We start from the raw sequence: 22,964 nt of genomic DNA, 5'->3' as shown, positions 1-22,964 counted from the left end.
ATGATCTTCTAAACCAAACTTCTTGTCCTATCCACTCCTACGCTGATGATACCACCCTGCACTTTTCCACGTCTTTTCATAGACGTCCAACCTTTCAGGAGGTAAACATATCACGCAGGGAAGCCACAGAACGCCTGACTTCTGATCTTTCTAAAATTTCTGATTGGGGCAGAGCAAACTTGGTATTGTTCAATGCCTCAAAAACTCAATTCCTCCATCTATCAACTCGACACAACCTTCCAGACAACTATCCCCTCTTCTTCAATGACACTCAACTGTCCCCCTCTTCTACACTGAACATCCTCGGTCTGTCCTTTACTTATAATCTGAACTGGAAACTTCACATCTCATCTCTAGCTAAAACAGCTTCTATGAAGTTAGGTGTTCTGAGACGTCTCCGCCAGTTTTTCTCACCCCCTCAGCTGCTAACTCTGTACAAGGGCCTTATCCATCCATGTATGGAGTATGCTTCACATGTCTGGGGGGGTTCCACTCATACTGCTCTTCTAGACAGGGTGGAATCAAAAGCTTTTCGTCTCATCAACTCCTCTCCTCTAACTGACTGTCTTCAGCCTCTCTCTCACCGCCGCAATGTTGCATATCTAGCTGTCTTCTACCGCTATTTTCATGCTTACTGCTCTTTTGATCTTGCTAACTGCATGCTTCCCCTCCTTCCGCGGCCTTGCTGCACAAGACTTTCTTCTTTCTCTCATCCCTATTCTGTCCACCTCTCTAACGCAAGAGTTAACCAGTATTCTCAGTCATTCATCCCTTTCTCTGGTAAACTCTGGAACTCCCTGCCTGCTTCTGTATTTCCACCTTCCTACGACTTGAATTCCTTCAAGAGGGAGGTTTCAAGACACTTATCCACCAATTTTTGACCACTGCTTTGACCCTTTTATGAGACTGGCATTTCAGTGGGCATTTTTTTATTAGATTTTTGTTGCCCTTGGCCAGTATCCTTCCTACATAAAAAAAAAAAAATGTTAGTAAAAAAGAAAAAAAGTGCATATAAAACCGCTCTTTGTGATTGGGCGTAATTACAGAGGACATTACGTTTGAGGACATTACGTTGAGGAAAGGATGGTGGTAAGACTGTGGAAAGAGTGTGTCTGGCCACTATTATCTTTCCATTTCTGACAGACACAGGGTACATTGGTTAAGCTCTCAGTGTAGCTTACTCTGGGATGCAAAAGACAATGGATGTGTTGAGGAAAGGATGATGATAAGGCTGTGTGTGGAAGGTTGGGCTGAGGGGGCAATGTTGGTGTGTGGCAGCGCGTCATTAGGACCCTGCCTTGCTCCTCCCACCTGTCACTTTGTCCTTACATTAGCCATTATTTGGAGCCATTTCAGTCATGTTGGGAAGAGGTGGGGCAATGGCAGAAGCAAAAGGTGGTGGTAATATTTTTCTCTACTATTTGCTCTGTCTTCACTTGGGCTTGACAAGAAAGGAATTTCTTCTTAAAGTTTTCAATTATGTGCATTTCCTATGCATTCTTGTCTTGCATTCTTAAATTTGTGCCTTGTATTTCTGTACTTATTTGTATTTTTCGTCATGGCCTTTAACTTGTGTGTAATGAATAAGTAAAATCTTCACTAAAAAGGCTGAAGGATAGAGAGCTTCATCATAGATTATAAAAATGTTGTGCACATGAATTATTAGTTTTCCCCCAAAAGGTAGCATGCTGATGGATAGATAGCTTCATCATATATTATAAGAATGTTGTGCACAGTATTTGATCATGAGAGAAGGTTGTAGGGGAAGGAAGGTAGTCACCAGGGAGACAAAGACTGTGGTTGTAGTAGGTGGTCAGAATTTTGTGGCCTATGATTAATGGATTTTGGATTTTATACCCATAGCCACAGAGGCTCATGGGTAGTAGGGAGCCACCTTAAGGAATGTGACCATCTTTTCGTTGGTGGGGGAGGGAATGGTAAAGTTCACTCAGCAATTCCCACACAAGTCATGATGGGAGCTTATTGCTACTACACCATATTGCTTACTTAACTCTAGAAATATAAGATAATGAGTAATATTGTTGTTAAAAGAGATAGTTAAATAAATTAGTGGATGAAAGGTGGGTATTTTTTTCATCTTGAAGTGGCATCTTGAAAGGCAAGGAGAATACATTTAGTTGAAGTTTTATACTGCAGTAAGTAGGATTGTACAGGAAGGTGTGATGTCTTCTTGGTATGATATAATTATGTTCCCTGATAACTGCTAAGAATTCTTTTTTTTTTTTATTTAGTTGCAGTAATATGCAAAGTTTGAGTCACTTTTGTGTCTGTATTTATAGTTATTCTTTTTTCATGTCCCCATTATTATCTCCTCTTCTTCTACTCTACTCCTCCAGATATATTAACATTTCTTTGTGAGAAGTTGTATTTGTTACATCATTCAAGCATCTCACCGTCCTCGGCTTTTCTTGGATTCTCTCAAATATGAAGCCTTCGTTCGTGTGTGTGTGTGTGTGTGTGTGTGTGTGTGTGTGTGTGTGTGTGTGTGTGTGTGTGTGTGTGAGTGTGTGTGCGTGTGTCTTGATGAGTGGGCCAAGGGAGGGACATCAGGCTCCTAGCAGGACTCTCAGCTGCCTAGACTCAGGGACTTTTACCACCACCAGTCTTCTTGGTCCCATGTTCACATGTGTTGTCTTGCATCTTTCTACTTTCATCCTCCTGTCTGCCTGCCTCTGTCTCTCAGTAGTCTGCCAACTCCCCCCCACCTCTCTCTCTCTCTCTCTCTCTCTCTCTCTCTCTCTCTCTCTCTCTCTCTCTCTCTCTCTCTCTCTCTCTCTCTCTCTCTCTCTCTCTCTCTCTCTCTCTCTCTCTCTCTCTCTCTCTCTCTCTCTCTCTCTCATTTCTCCAGCAAATTGCACCATATCAGATACTGTACTTTATAAATCTAATGGAAAATTGAAGAGTTTATGTATTGTATATATTTGTCTCTTATTTCAGACTAGTAAAGTTTTGTGTGTGTGTGTGTGTGTGTGTGTGTGTGTGTGTGTGTGTGTGTGTGTGTGTGTGTGTGTGTGTGTGTGTAGGTAAGGATTAAGTGCTGTGGTGGTGTGGACACCAGATAGCTCCTTGCCATCCTAAACATGCAGATTAGTTGCATTTTTTTTTCAGTACATTTTTTTCATGATTTGGCAAAGTTACTGTGTTGGAACCCTAAGACAAGAAAGAGGTGTATAACTGGCTGTCTTAAAGGTGAAACTCTCCAAGCTCTTGAGGATTGTGTCACCCATACAGATCACCTCTGTTGAAAGTGACCTTGTGCACACCCTCACATTTACCACAACTCCTCCCAGAACAAAGAGCTTGAATTAGCCACTAAATGAGGTGAACCCTTATAGGATGAAGTCAGCTATTTTTACAGATCATATGGCATCTCTTCTGTAAAAATTCATTTTCTAATGTTAATTTATTGGTGAGTTACAGTCTTTTTTAGTTTTTGTTTATTTATTTATTTTTTTTTTGGGGGGGGAATATAAATGTGTCATACTCATGTTGAATATGCAATAGATGAAAGAAGTTATTTCTTAATGATATTATTTTATTGATGCAACACAATATGGTTTTGAAGAATATAATATGTCATACTCTTGTTACTGTCTTTGCATAAGCCTTAATTTTCATCTTTTTTACTTGTATGGGTCATGTGGAAACTAATATTATATATATATATATATATATATATATATATATATATATATATATATATATATATATATATATATATATATATATATATATATATATATATATATATATTAACTAAATTGCTACTTGTCTTACTTTTTAATCTTTTTACTCATAAATTATTTAGGAACTAAGATTAGATATGTTCACTAAATTGCTACTTGTTGGTGTTTACTGTCTCATCACAAGTTGTAACTTTTCATCTTTTTGGTCATAGAAATCACAGGGGAACTAGGACTAGACATGTTAACTAAATTGCTACCTGATAACCTTTATCATGTCTTTGCAAGTCTTGATATTTCATCTTGTTACTCACATCAGTCACTTGGGAACTAAGATTAGATTATGCTCACTAAATTGCCTTGGAAGCATAAATCATTCCATCTCAGCAAACTGTTAGTGTGAAGATTAACATACATGAAGATGAGAGTTGTGGGCTTATGAGTTAGTTGTTTACTGTTGATGTTGGGAGAAATTAAACACACAAAAATTGTTATGGCCATAAGATTCATTATTATTTGTAAGAAAGAGTTAAATGAGTCAGCTCGTAATTCAGATCTGTTAGATAATCTGACTGAAGCTCTTTTTTCTGTTGAGCTTTTTTTAAAAATAGCAATGAAGCAGGTTTAAAAAAGTCTTCATTGAATCTCCTTTAGTCATTAGAGAGAAAAGGAATGGTAAATACTAAATATGCAAAGGTAAATGCTATAAGAGTTGACTGATGCTAGTAGGTAAATGATATACTGGTCGTACTCCTCAGTTTAAAATGAAGTAGCAATATATATATATATATATATATATATATATATATATATATATATATATATATATATATATATATATATATATATATATATATATATATATATATATATATATATACAGCAAGTGTTTCAATGAATCATGGAGTGTGCTACTTGTGTTATGCTCAATCCGTGCTCAAAACTGACAAGTCACCAATATTTTGGATACCAGCACCATCCTGAATTGTCATGCTCAGTCCTTCTTGTCATGGTTGTTTTCCCTGCATCATCCTGACTCCCAGAATGAAGTGTAGGACTGTCACACTGCCTTAACATGGCACACTTGTGTTAGGTAGCCTTTTAACACCTCCATGTATTTGTATGATGATGGGAGGCCAACGCTTCTGCAGGTATGAATGAAGGAATTAGTGAGTTCTGGGCCAGGCAAGCAACATGCTGTGAATGAGGGTGATAGGTGGGAATATTTAGGAATGTTTCATATATGGACTGCCATGTGCAGACCTGATTTTTTGCTGCTTCCCTTGTTTTCTTATGTTCCTATGTTAACATATTCATAGTTCATCGCCAAAGTATTTGCCCAAAAATATGTTAAATAACACAATAAAATAAAATGCTTTGACTGAATTATAATGCAGTGTTACTCTTCATCACTACTTTTATGTAATATTACCATTTAATAATGTATGAGTTATTGTACCAGTAAAGTAAGTAGGTGTGAGGAGATGCTGGGTGATGAGGGCAAGTGCAGGAGGATGTGTAGTGTGTGTGTTAATGGAAAGGGTTGGGGTGGAAGACACTTGTAGCCATGCAAAAAGGGTGGTGACAGGAGGCCAGCACCTGTACCGTCACTGATTGATGGAGGGAAAGAAGGAGTGGAGTGGGGTGGGAGATGAGTGTGATAAGAGATGCATTAAGGAGATGGAAGATTGTCAGGAGGTGTAATTACATGGCAGTTGGTTGGCAGTCATCTGTAGGGACAGCAAGATAATTTAGGGACAGTACTGTTTATTCTTCAGCAATTATTTTTGTATAGCAAAGATTATGTAATAGATAACCAATGTTATATCACTTTTATTGCAAATGCTTCCCATTCAAAACTGGTCCTGTATTATGTAATTGTTCAATAGAAAATGTGAAAATAGCTTTGTATTGGAAATTTTTCAAAATGATCTATTAAAAGGATCTTTAGTAATGGAAACATAGGTACATTCACTGATACTTAGTGTATGCATTTGCTGAAAGGTCACAGATTCATAATATTAAAAACTCATTAATACTGGAGCTAATGAGTGGTTGAAAGAAGACAAGAATATTCATAATAATATGCATATATAAGAGTTTAAAGATTCACAGTATTAAAAACTCATTAATGTTGGGTGTGTGGGTGAAGGTGGGAGACAAGGGGAGGGAGGCATTGGCAGGTGGGGAAGATAAGGAGCAAGGGCAGGTAGAGAGGGCAGGGTGGGGAAGCAAGGACATCCTGCTGGTTGTGACCATTACCCTCATGCTGGTCTTCCCATCTCTGAGAGCAGCTCTGACAAAGCAAAAAGTAATTTCCTTTTCAAAGACAAATCCATATTTATTTGTTTCCTAAAGGAGACTTTAGGATGATATTTACTTGAGGTTTGTGGTGCAAGCTTCAATTTTGCCATGAAAGAAATATTGTCACAAGTAGGTAAGCTGAAATTCATCTAATGGCCATTATATGTAATTTCTTTCCAACTGCTTACTATATCAGATATAAAACAGCATTATAAGAAGCCTACCAGGCCTATTCCTGTGAATGCCTATCTGGTAGATTCTATATCTGATATAAAATATTATTACTAGCCTTACTTTTAAACTTACTGTAAATACTATGAAGTGTTTGAGAAGGTTACTGAGGTTACTGCCATGGAAATTGTCAAGTATAATGTCATACTTTAATCTGTGTAAAGGGCAAGGAAAATGCAGAAAGCCCACATACATTATGTGAGGTGGCTGAGCATTGTGTACCCCTGATGGTGGCTTATATCTCTGGTAACCTTTATGACCAGAGGAAGGAGGAGGGTTGGTAGACTGTTGTGGGCTTGTAGGGGTCTCCTCAGTGTTGCTTCCTCCTGTTTTTTTGTACTCTATTTTTTTTTTAGAGATTTTGTTAAGAGTGCTTTCATATGGTTGATCTGTCCATCTGTTTATTTTAACAATTTATTTTTTCTGTCTTTCCATCTGTTTCTGTTTCTCCCTATCTGTCTTTCTGTCTGCTTCTAAATATCTGCCTACCTGTACTACTAAAAAGATAAAAAAAAATGTTGAATGTCAATATTGCATGCTTTTTCAAAACACTGAAGAATAGCCAATATCTTAATAGATATAAAATAATTTTCCCTACATAAGGCTCTATAAGAAACAATGGCAGCTACTCTTTATTCATTCCTTGAGTTACTTTTCCCCAGTGGCCATAGAGCTACAGCACGGAGGTGGAGGTGATGCTGTAGAAGTGAGCTGAATGTGATGTGTAACATTGGCTTAGAGGTGATCAGCCTTTGGAGAGGGGCCGTAGCTGCCTCCCATATAGGGACTAATCGAGTTCTGGGGAGGCGGGTCTGGCTGGCCTCTGTGAGACAATTGGACAGTTGGAGATTATGGTGGGAGATGCCTGGATGTGCCCTATAGATGTTTGTATGGTTGCCTCCCTCCAAGGGTCCCTTAAAGTTGTGTACACTCTGTAGGAGGTATTTCTTACCTTATTGAATTATGAAAATTTGCTTTCATTAATCTCACCTGTCAAAGTCACTGCTATGGAATGTCTGCCACTACACTGAACAATGTGGGCCGGGCTGCCACATGTATGATGATTTTTGTCCTGCCCTAAATTTAAGATCCGGACTTAGAGAAATGTTTAAGTGAAACTTTGAGCCAGAAACTGAAAGAGAATGAAAGGTGATGAAAAATATCCACTGCTTAGTAGAGTTTGAAGGAAAAAATGATACAGTAAAATCCCTCTTATCCGGCATCAATGGGACCGCTGACATGCCGGATACTTGAATAGAAGTGAAATTATGCCCACAATCACCACCCTACACTCACGCATCTTACCATAACAAAGATCAGCTGATCACTGTGCCGCGCGTCGCCGCCCGTGCTGCCACCTCACACTCACCAGCACAGTTGTAGCATTGGGCCTGTAATTGTGACTCCTTCTGATCTTTTCAAGCTGAACCACTCGTATAACACTTTGTCCATCATTTCATTATGATGATACTGCAGTGTGTGATGATTTTCCACTGCCTTTGGGGTGTCGGTGACTTTCATGTAATCCCGCAACTTTTTCGTTTGGGATTTAATGTCATAAATAGTTGATGAGCCCACACCATATTCTGCCATTAGTTGCTGTCTGCTTTCACCTCTCTCTAATCATCGACAAATTTCTACCTTCTGCTTAAGTGTAAGCACAACACGCTTCCTCTTTTCTACAACTTTAGGTATGATGAAGGCGTCAGGTGATAAACAGTACACATGCGGGACTGAGTCACTGAGTAAACACAGTGCAGTGGACCACAGGTGGTGCGAAGCAGTGTGCTCTGGTGGCGAGGGGACAAAGTATGCCTCACGCGGGAATTTTAATCAATTTTATGAGTACACATTGATTTTTTTATAGATTTTAAGGCTCGGGGAAAAATGTGCCGGATACTTGAAGCTGCCGGATACTTGAATGCCGGATGAGAGGGATTTTACTGTATTAGGGGTTGGCCTGGTGGCGCCCATGGTGGGAGGGGGTGCATTTTGGGCATCGCAGCGGGATATTGGCAGCAGCATTATGTGATGGGATATCCGGCTGGCGTTAGTCAACCCTTGCGAATCCAACCCTTCGTGGTATTCCTTCTCCCCCCTCATTAGGTCTCCTCCTGTTCCCCCCCATGAAAGTGTAGTGGCCCCCAGGCTTGGAGGAGGGCCTTTGTTACACCATTTGGCCAAGTTTCCTGTTGGGTGCACAGCCATATTGGTAGGTTGGCTGATCAGGCACCACCTGTCTGGTGTGAGGCTCTGCCCCTCCTCCCCATGTGTAGTTGCAATGGTGGTTGTGACAGCGGTGGTAGTGGTGGTAACACAGTGGTCATATGGTGGTGCTCGCATGGCGTTTGGTGGCTCAAGAACTGTGAGATAGTGATCTGTGTAATACTCCAGCAAGTTTCTTGTTATAATCTTGTAATCAAAGGGCTTTTCACAACACAGTGAAGTGAATAGATGAGTACCCTGTTGTGGTTACATTAGCAACTTTTTGTATGTGTCATTGTATGAAGGACTGTGCCAGTAGTCAGTAACCTTGAAATGTTATTGAGGAATCTGCTGCACACACATTGTTATGACTTATGACTGAGTAAGTATTTAATGGTATAGTGATAGCATGGTTTCTTATCTTCACAAGACACACATGTGAGGTGGTGTACTCTTGGCAGCAGTGCAGCAACACACAGGACAAGAGATTTTGGGGAAAATGTTATGTCTTGTGTAGCTGTGGTGTAGCACTTTGAGAGTTGGCTTATATCAAGACTGAAGGATATTATTTTATCCCTGCAAGTACAGTAGTGTGCTACAATATTTTGTGCAATAATTGCCAATGGCTGTTATATATCTAGACCACGGTGATCTGTAGCTCAGTGAAGGCTTATTGATTTGAGCTTTTCTTTTCCAAGTAAGAAAAATATTTAGGCTTGGTGGTGGCCATAGAGTGGAATCATTAATCATAATGGGATCATTGAAGGAGTGGGGACAGAGGGCAGGTACACCTGGGTGGCAGGAGGCTCACTAATGCTTCCTGGCCAGGCAGGAGGCCTCCCTCCACCCACCATCAAGGATCACAAATTACTAGAGGTACTGGTAACACTGAGGAACAGTTATGAGTCCTGAGAAATTACTGCTGTGATGAAAATATAGGGTGTGTACTGCTTTACATAATGTGTAGTGTGTGTGTGTGTGTGTGTGTGTGTGTGTGTGTGTGTGTGTGTGTGTGTGTGTGTGTAGACACATTTTGTTTATATTTTCAATGATGAAGATTGTGAGTGTTTTGGTTGAGGTTTCATGGATGACTATAATTGCTCTGAACATGAAGGGAACATTATATCCTTTATGTAGTTGTAATGGTTGCCATGTGATATATGTTTTTACAGTTTATTTATATACATAAACCATGTATGCTTTCTTTTTAGTATATATACATAACATATTTAAGCATTAACTGTTGTTGAAAACCAGGCAAGCTATATTCATCATTTATTCATGAATAGTTCTTATTGTAAGATTTTTAAAGCATATTTGGATCAAATTTTATCATAAGAGCTTTAATGTTTTAGGCACCAATATGTTATTGTTTATCTGATGACCCCCACAAGTTGGTGATGAGAAAAACAAACCACAGCATCATAGGTTGTAGCTTTGTACATCAAATTTGTTACAAGAATAACAGAAAGAGTGTTGACAGTATTTGTGTAATTACTGTTCATCCTTTGCTTGCAGGTGAGCATTTACTGTCTCCTAAGAAAAACATCAGCGGAGGAGACGTGACCCTTGACTCTGTGTCTCATCTTAACTCTCCGTCCTTCACCCTCAATGAGACAGTACCAGACTTCAATCTTGACTTCAACCTTGATGAAGCCTTGAAATTTGTTGGACTGAACTGCTCTGAGACTGGGGAAACTGTCTGGAAGGTGAGTTGTCTATTTTGCAATAGATATTACCATTAGGAGATAATAGATTACTTATTAGCCCATTGGCTATTATGACTTTGCCTTATACTGAAGGAAATTGCCTGGTTGGATGACTGGAATATACTCATTTAAAAGGATGTTAATGCACAGTCAGTGAAGAGCTTGGTCAGTAGCTATGAAAGTGTTATCTCAGCCCTCAGAGCCTGAACCCACCTCTGACAACAAGGAAAGCCCTGGTAAGGAGGAGGAGGACAGCGAGGACAGCTTAGACACCTTGAACGACACCCTGGACGATATGATCCAGGCCTCCCAGCTTCATCCTCAACACCCGTGCTCACTACAGGTAAGTGTCTACCTCTCCTGTGCATGGTCATCCAGAATATAAGAATGGGAGGAAAGGAGACCATAAAAGACCAGCTGACCCACGCAAGGTGGCTCCTGGTCAATTCAGGGCAGTATGAGGTTCTTCCCTGTCAGAGCACCAGTGTAATATGTCATTTAAAATTTTAAAAAATTTTTCCATGTTTATTGAAAAAGAAGGGAATTGCAATGTGATATTAAATACAAATATTCCAGAATAAGCATTTTCTCATGCGTTAAGCCTGCATGGCAGACTGAACCAATTTAAGGTTATTACAAAGCTAGCTCAAATAAAAAGCACAGCCATTCCATCTCAAATTTTTAACTGGTGCTTTCTTTTGGGAGAGAACACCAAGTTTTTTTTTTTTTTTTTTTTTTTTTTTTTTTTTTTTTGTGTGTGTGCATTTGACCTGGCTTTATATTTGTATGACAAGAAAAGAAACAAGTAAATAAATATAGATCAACAGATGCAAACAGTATAGTAATTTTGCCATACCAGCATCAAAAGTGAATTAATATTGATGACTAGATAGATAACACACACAATAGCAGTAGCTGAGCATAGCGTGATGAGAATGTCAAGGAACAGTGCGGCATTAACCAGTGATTTACAATGGCACAGAAACACAACCACCTTGGCGGTGCGGGATATGGAGTGATGGAGTCAGACAGACGGGAGTGGTGTGCTGTCATTGTTCAGTCTGCAGTCAGGTCATTACAGCGTGAGGTGAGGCATGGGAGAGTGGCGGGGAGAGGAGAGGAGAGGGAAGGAGGAGGGTTGCGGATTTCAGTCAAGTAATGTCTTGGTGCCGTTTCGAACATTTCCTGCATGACAAGGTGAGCTTAGCGGGTCGTGACGTGCTGGGTTCCTCACTGACTGCTGTGTGTGTGTTCTGTCAAGGTAATTCTGCCGTGTTTTTCCCCTAATTCCCTGCGATGCCCGTACAGTGAGTGAGTCAAGTCTGGGTCTCCCATAGTGTTGTTTATTATATTTATTTTCTGGAGGAATGAACGCTTTGGTTGTTATTATTATTATTGCTAGTACTTATTCTACTACTACTACTACTACTACTACTACTACTACTACTACTACTACTACTACTACTGCTAGTACTAGTACTACTACTACTACGATTACGACTACTACTGTACTGAGGGAGCTTGATAGGAGGTGTGTGTGTGTGTGTGTGTGTTACAGTGCTTGTGTTCACTCACTTACACAAGGCGGTTTTCTTATCAGATTTTTTTTTTTTTTTATCTTTGTAATGCTGTAGTTGAACAATCTTGATGCTTTTTAGTAGTTCTTGCATCATTCGTGCAGGACTTCTTGTGCTGCTGGTGGATTGAATTAGCAGTGTTTAGGAGACAAAACGCATACATTTATGGCAGAGTACCCAGGGAGTGTATTTCACTGCAAAGTAACATTACAGAATATGATAGACGGTTTCCTCTACAAGCAAAGTGAGAGAGAATAGCGAGTGATATATAGACAGAAAGCCACAGCTGTCATGGACGATAATTACTTAGAAATTGAGGATGGGAAGGGAAACGAAAAAGATAATGATGACAAATGAGAAGTTGGCTGGCAGCAAGATTACACTTGTTTGCTTCTTATGCCTTCAAAACAAGACAGCTAACATTTCAGACACCTGTCCGTGAAAATATAGTCTTTGTAACTAAAAATAATCCAGCAAGATATTTTTAGCATCTATATTTCATGCTCCTGAAGTTAGTGGTAGCGAAACAAGACGAGTTTGTTTCTTATGCCTTCAAAACGAGAGATACAACATTTTAGGAAATAGCGGGTGATGGAATAAAATCTTCCCTATTGAAATTGGTACCATAAAATACTTTTAGCATCTATATTTCTTGATTATGAAGGTGATGGTAACTTATAGTAGCAAAATAAATTAACGCATTTCTGAATCATATGTGGTTTGTTGCAGTATTGCAGTACCTAAGTGAAATGACACTTTGACTACAACATGGGGTAGCGAAAAAAAATGAATGGACAGACGGACGATTTTTTCCGGTCACGCGCCGAGAAACATCTACCTTATCTACTCTTGTTGGCATATTAATAGTTGCAGAATTTTCTCATGTTTATCAAGTGTTGCCCATCGAGTGTTGGTTCAGGTGCTGATAGCGGCAGTGATGATGGTGATAATGGTGATGGAAAGTGTGTTGATGGTGATGACGGTGGTGGTAACCAAATAGTTCATATCCAATGTAACTAAAATAGTTTATATCCTCTAGTATATATACATATTTATTTCTGTTTGTTTAATTATTCTCAAAACAAATATTTGCTTGTTTATAATCAGATTCCACTTCAATTTTCTCTATTTCTCATGTATAATTATGATTTTTCTCCTTTCCTTCCTGTTCTTGCAAAGCCATTTATCCCTAAATCTTTTGTTATTGCTATTTATTTATTTTTTTTTACATTTTCTTCAATTAGATTTTTAGTTTAGTGTTGTTTTACATTTCAGTATTAAGTAGATATTAAGTGTGCCCAAAAAGCTTGTGCTTCATAAGGGGCTGTTTGTCTTTCAATTAATTGTACCTTAAGCTTATATATGTACTACAGACAAACATAATAAAGTGTTTAAAGTGTTTAAAGGTATGGTAACAGTGGTGATGACGGCGGAGAGACAGCGGTGTCGGCGGTGTTCAGAACAACAGTCACGCTTATCCTCGTTGTTAAGATATTTGCTTTTAGCGGCCTCATATGTCATGATAAGCAGCAGCAGATTCCTTGGTATAGTGAGAGAGTTTAGGGAGCTGCACAACTCAGTTAAGACGCAGAATTGTATGCCACGTGCTGCTAAAGTGAAGAAAGCTGAAGATGACACTAAACTTCACTTTGTGAATCAACTAAACCTTATGACACACACTGAATTTTACAGTAAACCTTATGACAGACACATAACTACAACCAGAGCAGCAATAATGATGAGTACAACAATAATTCTAATAATAATGATAATGCATTGATAAGCTGTATACTATAATATTCTAACTCCATTTTCTCTCTCTCTCTCTCTCTCTCTCTCTCTCTCTCTCTCTCTCTCTCTCTCTCTCTCTCATACTTAACGTAGATATCTTTCTGTAAAATGGTGTAATTGGTCAGGAGATCACGGAACTTGCTCCTTACCTGGCGTTGAAATCCCTGTAGCACGTTGAGCAGTGTGGAGATAATGCAACAGAAAAGAATGGCATTAGGCTTTTGGACGATAATAATCTTTCATTAAGACATCTTTCTCCGCAGTTTTCATTCTTTGATGTTCTCAGCTTCCTGCGCTTGTGACTCTGTAATTGGTGTGCTGTGTAATATTACTGCAAGTGTCTGAAAAAAAAATAAATAACGAGTATTAGATGTATTCTGGTGTTGATTTCTGCGTCACTTAGGCAGGTAAGTGGCAGGCGTGAGGGTGGTCCTTTAAGTGGCTATTTGACCTGTGTTATTTGTTACTGCAGGTGGGCTGGAAACTTGTTGAACTTGTTGAAAATGTTGAACTGGTGGTGGTGTTGGTGGACTGAGAGGGAGGCGCCGCCACCCACACACGTGAGAGATGGCCAGGACATGGAGTGTGGGGGAGTGTGTGTGTGTATGTGGAGGATGAGGGGTGTGTGTGTGTGTGTGTGTGTGTGTAGGGCGAGGGGAAGTGTGTGAGGAGTGTGCGTGGACTGTATAGAGTTTAAGTGAAGGAAGTTGAAGATGACTAAATTCTACAGTAAACCTTATGACACACAATGTAATAGCTACAACCGGAGCAGCAATAATGAAGAAAATAATTTACAAGACGAGTGGGAGTGTGTGGAGAGTGTGGAGTGTAGGAGTGCCAGAGTGGGTGTGGCATGACCAACTGCTTGACAATGTGGATGATTTATTGAGAGAGAGAGAGAGAGAGAGAGAGAGAGAGAGAGAGAGAGAGAGAGAGAGAGAGAGATTATAGTATCATATCTCTCAAAGTACATTGATGTTGAAGGCAAAATTGATTCAGTTAACATAATTACCAAACGAAACAAGGAACTTTACTTTAAGACCCAGAGAGAGAGAGAGAGAGAGAGAGATGGTTTGGGGGAGGTGACAGAAAGGGGCGATGTTTGGCAATAGGGAGGCTGAGACAGGGCCCCGCCAAGCCTGCCCGGTTAGGCTTACTGCTGCTCGGGGCTGTGAGCTGGTGTGACGGTGTGACGGTGGCGGCTCATCATTAATCACAGTCCACGGTGAATGTAGCCAATCACAGCAGAATCACGACCAATCATAAACTCGTCACGACCAATAAGGGCGGAAATTGCTGCAAAACCGGGTCCCATTGGTGGAGAGGCTGCCAGATCGCTTTCACCACCAGATTCTTTACACATTCCTCTAGACTCCGATATTCATTAAGGTTTTATGATGCACCATCCATCTCTTCTTTTGTGCTTTAGGAATCACTGGGTTACTTTCTCAAGCCTCTTAGCGGCTTGGTGTAAAATGTTCACCAACTGCTTGAAAATATCGGGACTCACTCGTATGTTGCACTGTTTGTTGCCACGAGCTTGGGGAGTTTGACCTCTCGAGTGCATCGGCATTCTCAAGTCCCTTTCACACGCTGGGGGATACATTGACTCCTGGAGAGAGAAGTCAGTGCCACCACCACCATCACCACTACCCCTACTCCTACCCCTAACCCAACCACTACCACCCACCACCCACCACCACCACGACCACACTGTCCTTGCTTCCTGCTTGGTGAACAGAGCTGCAGGATGTTCCGTGAAGCATCTGCTGCCCATGGTGTATATATATATATATATATATATATATATATATATATATATATATATATATATATATATATATATATATATATATATATATATATATATATATATATATATATATATATATATATATATATATATATATATATATATATATATATATATATATATATATATATATATATATATATATATATATATATATATATATATATATATATATATATATATATATATATATATATATATATATATATATATATATATATATATATATATATATATATATATAGGAGGAGGAGGAGGCAGTAGACACCTGCCAAAACGATAATTACTCCCAGTGAGGTCTAAAGCACTGTTCAGGGGATGCTGTGAACTTATCATTAAACCCAGCTGTGACCTCACTGAACGTTTCCCTTTGTGTCTCACAACACAAGGGGGCAGTCACAGCCTGCCCTCTAAAGACAACTCTCTTCCTCCACACAAAACTACAAGCACCTAATAACACACACACCCTTCACTCAAAAATTTTAAAATCATGGCGACTCCTACACCAGCCTCGGAGTCCTCATCTGGGGAGGAGACCATAAATGTCCCCAGGTCGGACTGCCTTTCTGTCGACGACCCTAAGTGTCTTGACATCCCCCTCAACTTTTTCTTCATTAACTTCTGCAACATTCGCGGTCTAAGATCTAATTTTCAATCTGTAGAACACCACCTCTCCTCTTCTAAACCTAATCTTCTTTTCCTCACTGAAACTCAGGTGTCTGAGGCAACTGACAGTAGCCCATTTTCTGTTCCCTCCTACTTTCTCTATCCTCATTTTCGATCCAAAGCTGGATGCTGCGTTTATGTGCACAATGACTTAACCTGCTCTCGTGCCCACGCTCTTGAGTCTTCTGAGTTTTCCACCATCTGGCTACGACTACAGAGTCATTCTCATACTAAATTTATCTGTGCTATGTACCTCTCTCCTAACTCCTCTGACTATAAGAAATTCTTTGACTACTTAACTTCCAAAGTGGAGCACATTCTGACCCTCTTCCCTTTTCCAGAGATCTCCATTCTTGGAGACTTCAATGTTCACCACCAGCTTTGGCTTTCCTCTCCCTTCACTGACCATCCTGGTGAACTAGCCTACAACTTTGCTATCCTGCATGACCTAGAGCAATTGGTGCAACACCCTACTCATATTCCTGACCGTCTTGGAGATACGCCCAACATTCTTGACCTTTTCCTGACCTCTAATCCTTCTGCTTATGCTGTCACCCTTTCTTCTCTGTTGGGCTCCTCCGATCACAATCTCATATCTTTATCTTGTCCTATCACTCCAATCCCTCCTCAGGATCCCCCTAAGTGAAGGTGCCTCTGGCGTTTTGCCTCTGCTAGTTGGGGGGACCTGAGGAGGTATTTTGCTGATTTTCCTTGGAATGACTACTGCTTCCGTATCAGAGACCCGTCTTTGTGTGCTGAGCGCATAACAGAGGTGATAGTGTCTGGCATGGAGGCGTACATTCCTCACTCTCTTTCTCGTCCTAAACCTTCTAAACCTTGGTTTAACACAGCTTGTTCTCGTGCTATACATGATAGAGAGGTGGCCCACAAAAGGTACCTAAGCCTTCCATCACCAGAATCTCATGCACTTTATATTTCTGCCCAGAACCATGCCAAGTCTGTTCTCCAACTAGCCAAAAACTCCTTCATTAACAGAAAATGTCAAAACCTTTCAAGATCTAACTCCCCTCGTGATTTCTGGCATCTAGCCAAAAATATCTCCAATAACTTTGCTTCTTCTTCTTTCCCTCCTCTACTTCAACCAGATGGCACCACTGCTATCACATCTATTTCTAAAGCTGAACTCTTTGCTCAAACCTTTTCTAAAAACTCTACCTTGGACGATTCTGGGCTTGTTCCTTCCTCTCCTCCGCCCTCTGACTACTTCATGCCACGTATTAAAATTCTTCGCAATGATGTTTTCCATGCCCTCGCTGGCCTAAACCCTCGGAAGGCTTATGGACCTGATGGGGTCCCTCCTATTGTTCTCCGAAACTGTGCCGCCGTGCTTGCACCTTGCCTAGTCAAACTCTTTCAGCTCTGTCTGTCAACATCTACCTTTCCTTCTTGCTGGAAGTTTGCCTACATTCAACCTGTTCCTAAAAAGGGTGACTGCTCTAATCCCTCAAACTACCGTCCTATTGCTTTAATTTCCTGCTTATCTAAAGTTTTTGAATCTATCCTCAACAGGAAGATTCTTAAACATCTATCACTTCACAACCTTCTATCTGATCGCCAGTATGGGTTCCGTCAAGGCCGCTCTACTGGTGATCTTCTGGCTTTCCTTACTGAGTCTTGGTCATCCTCTTTTAGAGACTGGTGAAACTTTTGCTGTTGCCTTGGACATATCAAAAGCCTTTGATAGAGTCTGGCACAAAGCTTTGATTTCCAAACTACCCTCCTACGGTTTCTATCCTCCTCTCTGTAACTTCATCTCAAGTTTCCTTTCTGACCGTTCTATTGCTGCTGTGGTAGACGGTCACTGTTCTTCTCCTAAATCTATTAACAGTGGTGTTCCTCAGGGTTCTGTCCTGTCACCAACTCTCTTCTTATTATTCATTAATGATCTTCTAAACCAAACTTCTTGTCCTATCCACTCCTATGCTGATGATACCACCCTGCACTTTTCCACGTCTTTTCATAGACATCCAACCCTTCAGGAGGTAAACATATCATGCAGGGAAGCCACAGAACGCCTGACTTCTGATCTTTCTAAAATTTCTGATTGGGGCAGAGCAAACTTGGTATTGTTCAATGCCTCAAAAACTCAATTCCTCCATCTATCAACTCGACACAACCTTCCAGACAACTATCCCCTCTTCTTCAATGACACTCAACTGTCCCCCTCTTCTACACTGAACATCCTCGGTCTGTCCTTTACTTATAATCTGAACTGGAAACTTCACATCTCCTCTCTAGCTAAAACAGCTTCTATGAAGTTAGGTGTTCTGAGACGTCTCCGCCAGTTTTTCTTACCCCCCAGCTGCTAACTCTGTACAAGGGCCTTATCCGTCCATGTATGGAGTATGCTTCACATGTCTGGGGGGGTTCCACTCATACTGCTCTTCTAGACAGGGTGGAATCAAAAGCTTTTCGTCTCATCAACTCCTCTCCTCTAACTGACTGTCTTCAGCCCCTCTCTCACCGCCGCAATGTTGCATATCTAGCTGTCTTCTACCACTATTTTCATGCCAACTGCTCTTCTGATCTTTGCTAACTGCATGCCTCCCCTCCTTCCGTGGCCTCGCTGCACAAGACTTTCTTCTTTCTCTCACCCCTATTCTGTCCACCTCTCTAACACAAGAGTTAACCAGTATTCTCAGTCATTCATCCCTTTCTCTGGTAAACTCTGGAATTCCCTGCCTGCTTCTGTATTTTCACCTTCCTATGACTTGAATTCTTTCAAGAGGGAGGTTTCAAGACGCTTATCCACCAATTTTTTACCACTGCTTTGACCATTTTTGGGACTGGCATTTCAGTGGGCATTTTTTTTTATTAGATTTTTGTTGCCCTTGGCCAGTATCCTTCCTACATAAAAAAAAAAAAAAAAATATATATATATATATATATATATATATATATATATATATATATATATATATATATATATATATATATATATATATATATATATATATATATATATATATATATATATATATATATATATATATATATATATATATATATATATTTTTTTTTTTTTTTTTTTTTTTTTTTTTTTTTTTTTTTTTTTTTTGCTTCGATGAATAGAGTGTTGGCATTTTTGAGACAACTCCCATATATCCTTGAAATCACACCTGTCTTTTTTTAATCTCTTATCACACTTTTCTTACGTAACCTTCCTACGGCAAAGGTTGGTTTGTATCGTGTAGGTGTTCAAGATAACTGCCTTATGCTTCTAAGCCGTCATGTGAGACACTTTACAGTCATTACGATAGTTTTGAAAGGCCACAAGTATGATTAGTTGTGCTTCCATGTGTTTTTTTTTTTTTTTTTCCACTGATAGAGCAGAATCCTTATTAAATTATAAATAGAATAATGAAAAACACACTTGCAAACACAATAACCTCCATTGTAACCAGTTAAAGTTATAGAGATAAGACGCTGAAGCATTTGAGAGATGGAGACCTTTCAGACACACACACACACACACACACACACACACACACACACAGCAAATCACATACATGACTCCATTTTGTGTACACTTAGCTAATCTGGAAATACAGCCCATTCCAGCCCATTCCAGGCTCATTCCAGTCCCTTATCTTATTACCCTGTTCCAGTTTATTCCATCATTTTTTTTTTTTTTTTTACCTTTTTTACCTTGTTCTGCTGGGTCTGTCTGGCCTGTGTTTGGTTCTGCTGGGTCTGTCTGGCCTGTGTTTGGTTCTGCTGGGTCTGTCTGGCCTGTGTTTGGTTCTGCTGGGTCTGTCTGGCCTGTGTTTGGTTCTGCTGGGTCTGTCTGGCCTGTGTTTGGTTCTGCTGGGTCTGTCTGGCCTGTGTTTGGTTCTGCTGGGTCTGTCTGGCCTGTGTTTGGTTCTGCTGGGTCTGTCTGGCCTGTGTTTGGTTCTGCTGGGTCTGTCTGGCCTGTGTTTGGTTCTGCTGGGTCTGTCTGGCCTGTGTTTGGTTCTGCTGGGTCTGTTTGGCCTGTGTTTGGTTCTGCTGGGTCTCTGTTTAGCCTGTGTTTGGCCAAACAGGCTACCATTACTGGTACAAAGGTTACACTGGAATGAAATTAGTTGAAAAATATACTGCATAATTATTGGCAATGAAAAGATTGTGTGTTGAAAAGATAGTGATGAGGGATTCCGGGATGTGTTTCACTGTACAGAGTGGTGGCTGCCTCTAAGTGTTCGGGAGCACCTTACATGGCACCAAGAGGTAGTTAGTATATCCTCACCTTACAGAAAAAAAAAAAAAGTTCTTGACCAGACATGGGCATCATTATAAATTATTATGATTTTATTTTGATTATGGTCTGGAATACTTTTTTGATTGATTATATTATGATTAGTTTTAGCTATTTTTATTGTGATTATTTTTTTCTTTTTGTGCATGATTAGGATTAGATTATAATCACATTTCTCTGTGATTATTTATAAAAAGATAATAATTAACAGTGATTAAGTACAATGCCTAAATAGGCAGCAAACTACATCTCTTAGGAGCACTGTTCCATTTTTGAGCATAGCAATATAACCGCTTAAATCACTTTCTAACTAATGGTATCAAAAACATACATTCTGTGTAAGAGGTTTTATTTGATTTTGCTATACAGTACATAATACATTACTTCTATGAATTTATTTCAGATCATGATCACAGACTTTCACAGCAATAAGGAAAACAAAGTATTTCTCTTTGAAAAATATAGAACTTGTTATACACATGATTTCTTATAGGCTAGGTTATTTCTCATGTAATGTCTTCTTTACTATATGTTGATTGCACTTGATAAACATCAACTCCTCAAAGCGAACATCGGTCATTCTGCATCGTTCAGGACAAAAGACTTTCCCAGCAATGGAGAAAAGTGTCTGATCTGGAGCCGATGAAGCTGGGATGCACAGATATTGGAGCCAGTATAGTTAGTTGAGGCAGTGTTGACTGATTCTGTTCTCAGAAGAGAAGGGGATCACTGTCATCCTCTGTTCTTGGTTGACTCAGGTTGGATTCTACTTGTGATACAGTTGATGTTAATATACAGTGGGAAGAGCTCGTTGATGCTGATGGTGTCATGAATCTGAACACCTTGCACTTCTTTGTAGGGGCCTCCTTATTTTCTTCAGTGGTAGTAGGCATAATTTCATCTACTGTAGACTTCAGTAGGGATTTCATGAACATGACTTATGGTAAGCTCCAGTCCATCTTAAAGCATGGATCTAGGAAAGAAGCCAGCCCAAACATCTCCATGTCTTCATAGATCTTCAATCTTTTCTCGATTGAGCTTTTGAGAGTAGTAATAATCTTTGACTTGTATGTCTGTGACACTTGATCAAGCTCATCGTTCAATCCACAAATGCATGGAATTACTGTGCTTGACATTACAACATTCTCTCCCTGACACACTAGAGTTGCTACTTTAAATGGTATCAAGATGCCTGTTATTTCTTTGATGAGATTAAGTTCATATTTGGTTAGCTTTACTGAACAAGCTGGGCTGGATCAGTATTCAGAAGGGAGCGAATCATCTTGTTACTGCTATTCCATTGGATTGCGTTTTTGGCCTGAGGTCTGCTTTCACCTTTGAGAATGTCAGATGCCAGTGCAGAATGATGAATATGTGATACTAAACATTAAGCAAAGAAACCACAGTGTCAGTAGCAGTCAGTGGCAGGTTCTCCTCAACAATGCCTCAAAAAATTGTTGAATTCTCCAGGGAAGCAAGGAAACCAATTTCATTACCTCAACTCTGCCTCATAAAGTTATTGATAGAAACTCCAGTGAAGCAAGGAAATCATATTGTCAGTACCAGTCAGGCTCTTAAGGCTGAAGAACACACACACACACACACAAACACACACAATTGATCGTTGTCGATGTGTTCAGTGTGTGGCACATGGATGCGCTGGAACCAGGGCAGTGATGGCGATGAGGCTGGCAAACATGAACAGCCAGGCCAGGTACACCACACCCATCATCTGTGGGGACAACACTGCTCACACAGTGCCGTGGTCAGGACAGAGAATTCCCAGCACCAATGGGGATGAGGGTGGACATCACAATATTCTGCTTGTCGCTGGCTTAGCATAAGGGAGGAGTGATGATAAGGAGGCTGTCTTTGATTCATGCCTCTGTAGTTCATGGGTCACTCAGTATAAAGTTACATTAGCTGTGAATTTAGTTTATTTATTTATTTATTTTTTATTTACTTTTTCTGTAAGAGGGCATTGTGGTCTAGGGCAACAAAGTGGTAATAAAAAAAGGCTCACTTACTCGTGCATCACTCGGTGTAAAGTTGCATTAGTAGTAGAGGATATTTCAAATGATCTGTTTAGTCTAAGGCAAGAGTGACGGTGAGGAGGAAGTGATGAATTAATGCCTCTATAGTACACAGGTCACTCAGTTGAATTAATAACAGTAGTGGTCTTAACATTATAGCAAATTTTCATTATAATTTCTTTAGCATAAGGCAAGAGTGATATTGAGAGGAAAGTGTAGTTTTTAGTAGAGGCAACATGAGGTTAAACTAGCAATAGAAGTTTTTAACCATTCATTTATAAGGCAAGGGAAGTAGTGAGAATGAAATGCAGTTTTTGTCTAATGCATTATGAGGTTACATTAATAGTAGACATTAAATAGAAATAATAATCTTGGGAGTAAAGGAAGTTCTCAGTCATTCATTTATCATTAGGCAAAGGCAGGTAGCACTAAGAAGACAATCCTGAATACCTAGTTCAGTTAACATGAGGTGACAGTTCTTCTGACAGGCACCACGGGTGAAAACATGGAGGTGGACAACAGTGTGGAGATCCCTCTCAACAAGGCTACCATCCTGCAGGGACACCAGAGTGAGGTGTTCATCTGTGCCTGGAACCCAACCACTGACCTTGCCTCAGGGTGGGTGCTCTCTCTCACACACACACACACACACACACACACACACACACACACACAC

General features: G+C 40.0%; 2 protein-coding genes across 6 annotated transcripts in view; one reads left to right on the top strand and one right to left on the bottom strand.

Annotated features, from left to right (window-relative positions):
- LOC135098627 (uncharacterized) overlaps nt 1–22,964 on the top strand; it is a 35,505-nt gene that overhangs the window by 11,441 nt on the left and 1,100 nt on the right. For 4 of the 5 annotated variants that reach the window (XM_064000973.1, XM_064000974.1, XM_064000975.1 and 1 more), the window contains 3 exons: nt 9,963–10,153; nt 10,347–10,496; nt 22,777–22,906. In XM_064000973.1, the coding sequence (XP_063857043.1) occupies nt 9,963–10,153; nt 10,347–10,496; nt 22,777–22,906 (471 nt within the window). Of the gene's footprint in view, nt 1–9,962; nt 10,154–10,346; nt 10,497–22,764; nt 22,907–22,964 lie in introns of those variants that run through there. The other variant, XM_064000976.1, reaches the window with a different exon arrangement.
- LOC135098630 (uncharacterized) overlaps nt 4,586–22,964 on the bottom strand; it is a 76,707-nt gene continuing 58,328 nt past the window's right edge. Inside the window, exon 2 of the transcript XR_010267210.1 lies at nt 4,586–4,849. The gene's annotated coding sequence lies outside the window, so the exon portion shown is untranslated. The remainder of the gene's footprint in view (nt 4,850–22,964) is intronic.

The sequence above is a fragment of the Scylla paramamosain genome, unplaced genomic scaffold, assembly GCF_035594125.1.
Source record: "Scylla paramamosain isolate STU-SP2022 unplaced genomic scaffold, ASM3559412v1 Contig71, whole genome shotgun sequence".
NCBI classification, from domain to species: Eukaryota; Metazoa; Arthropoda; class Malacostraca; order Decapoda; family Portunidae; genus Scylla; species Scylla paramamosain.
The sequence above is the reverse complement of the archived record's forward strand: the minus strand, read 5'-3'. Positions and strand labels throughout refer to the sequence as shown.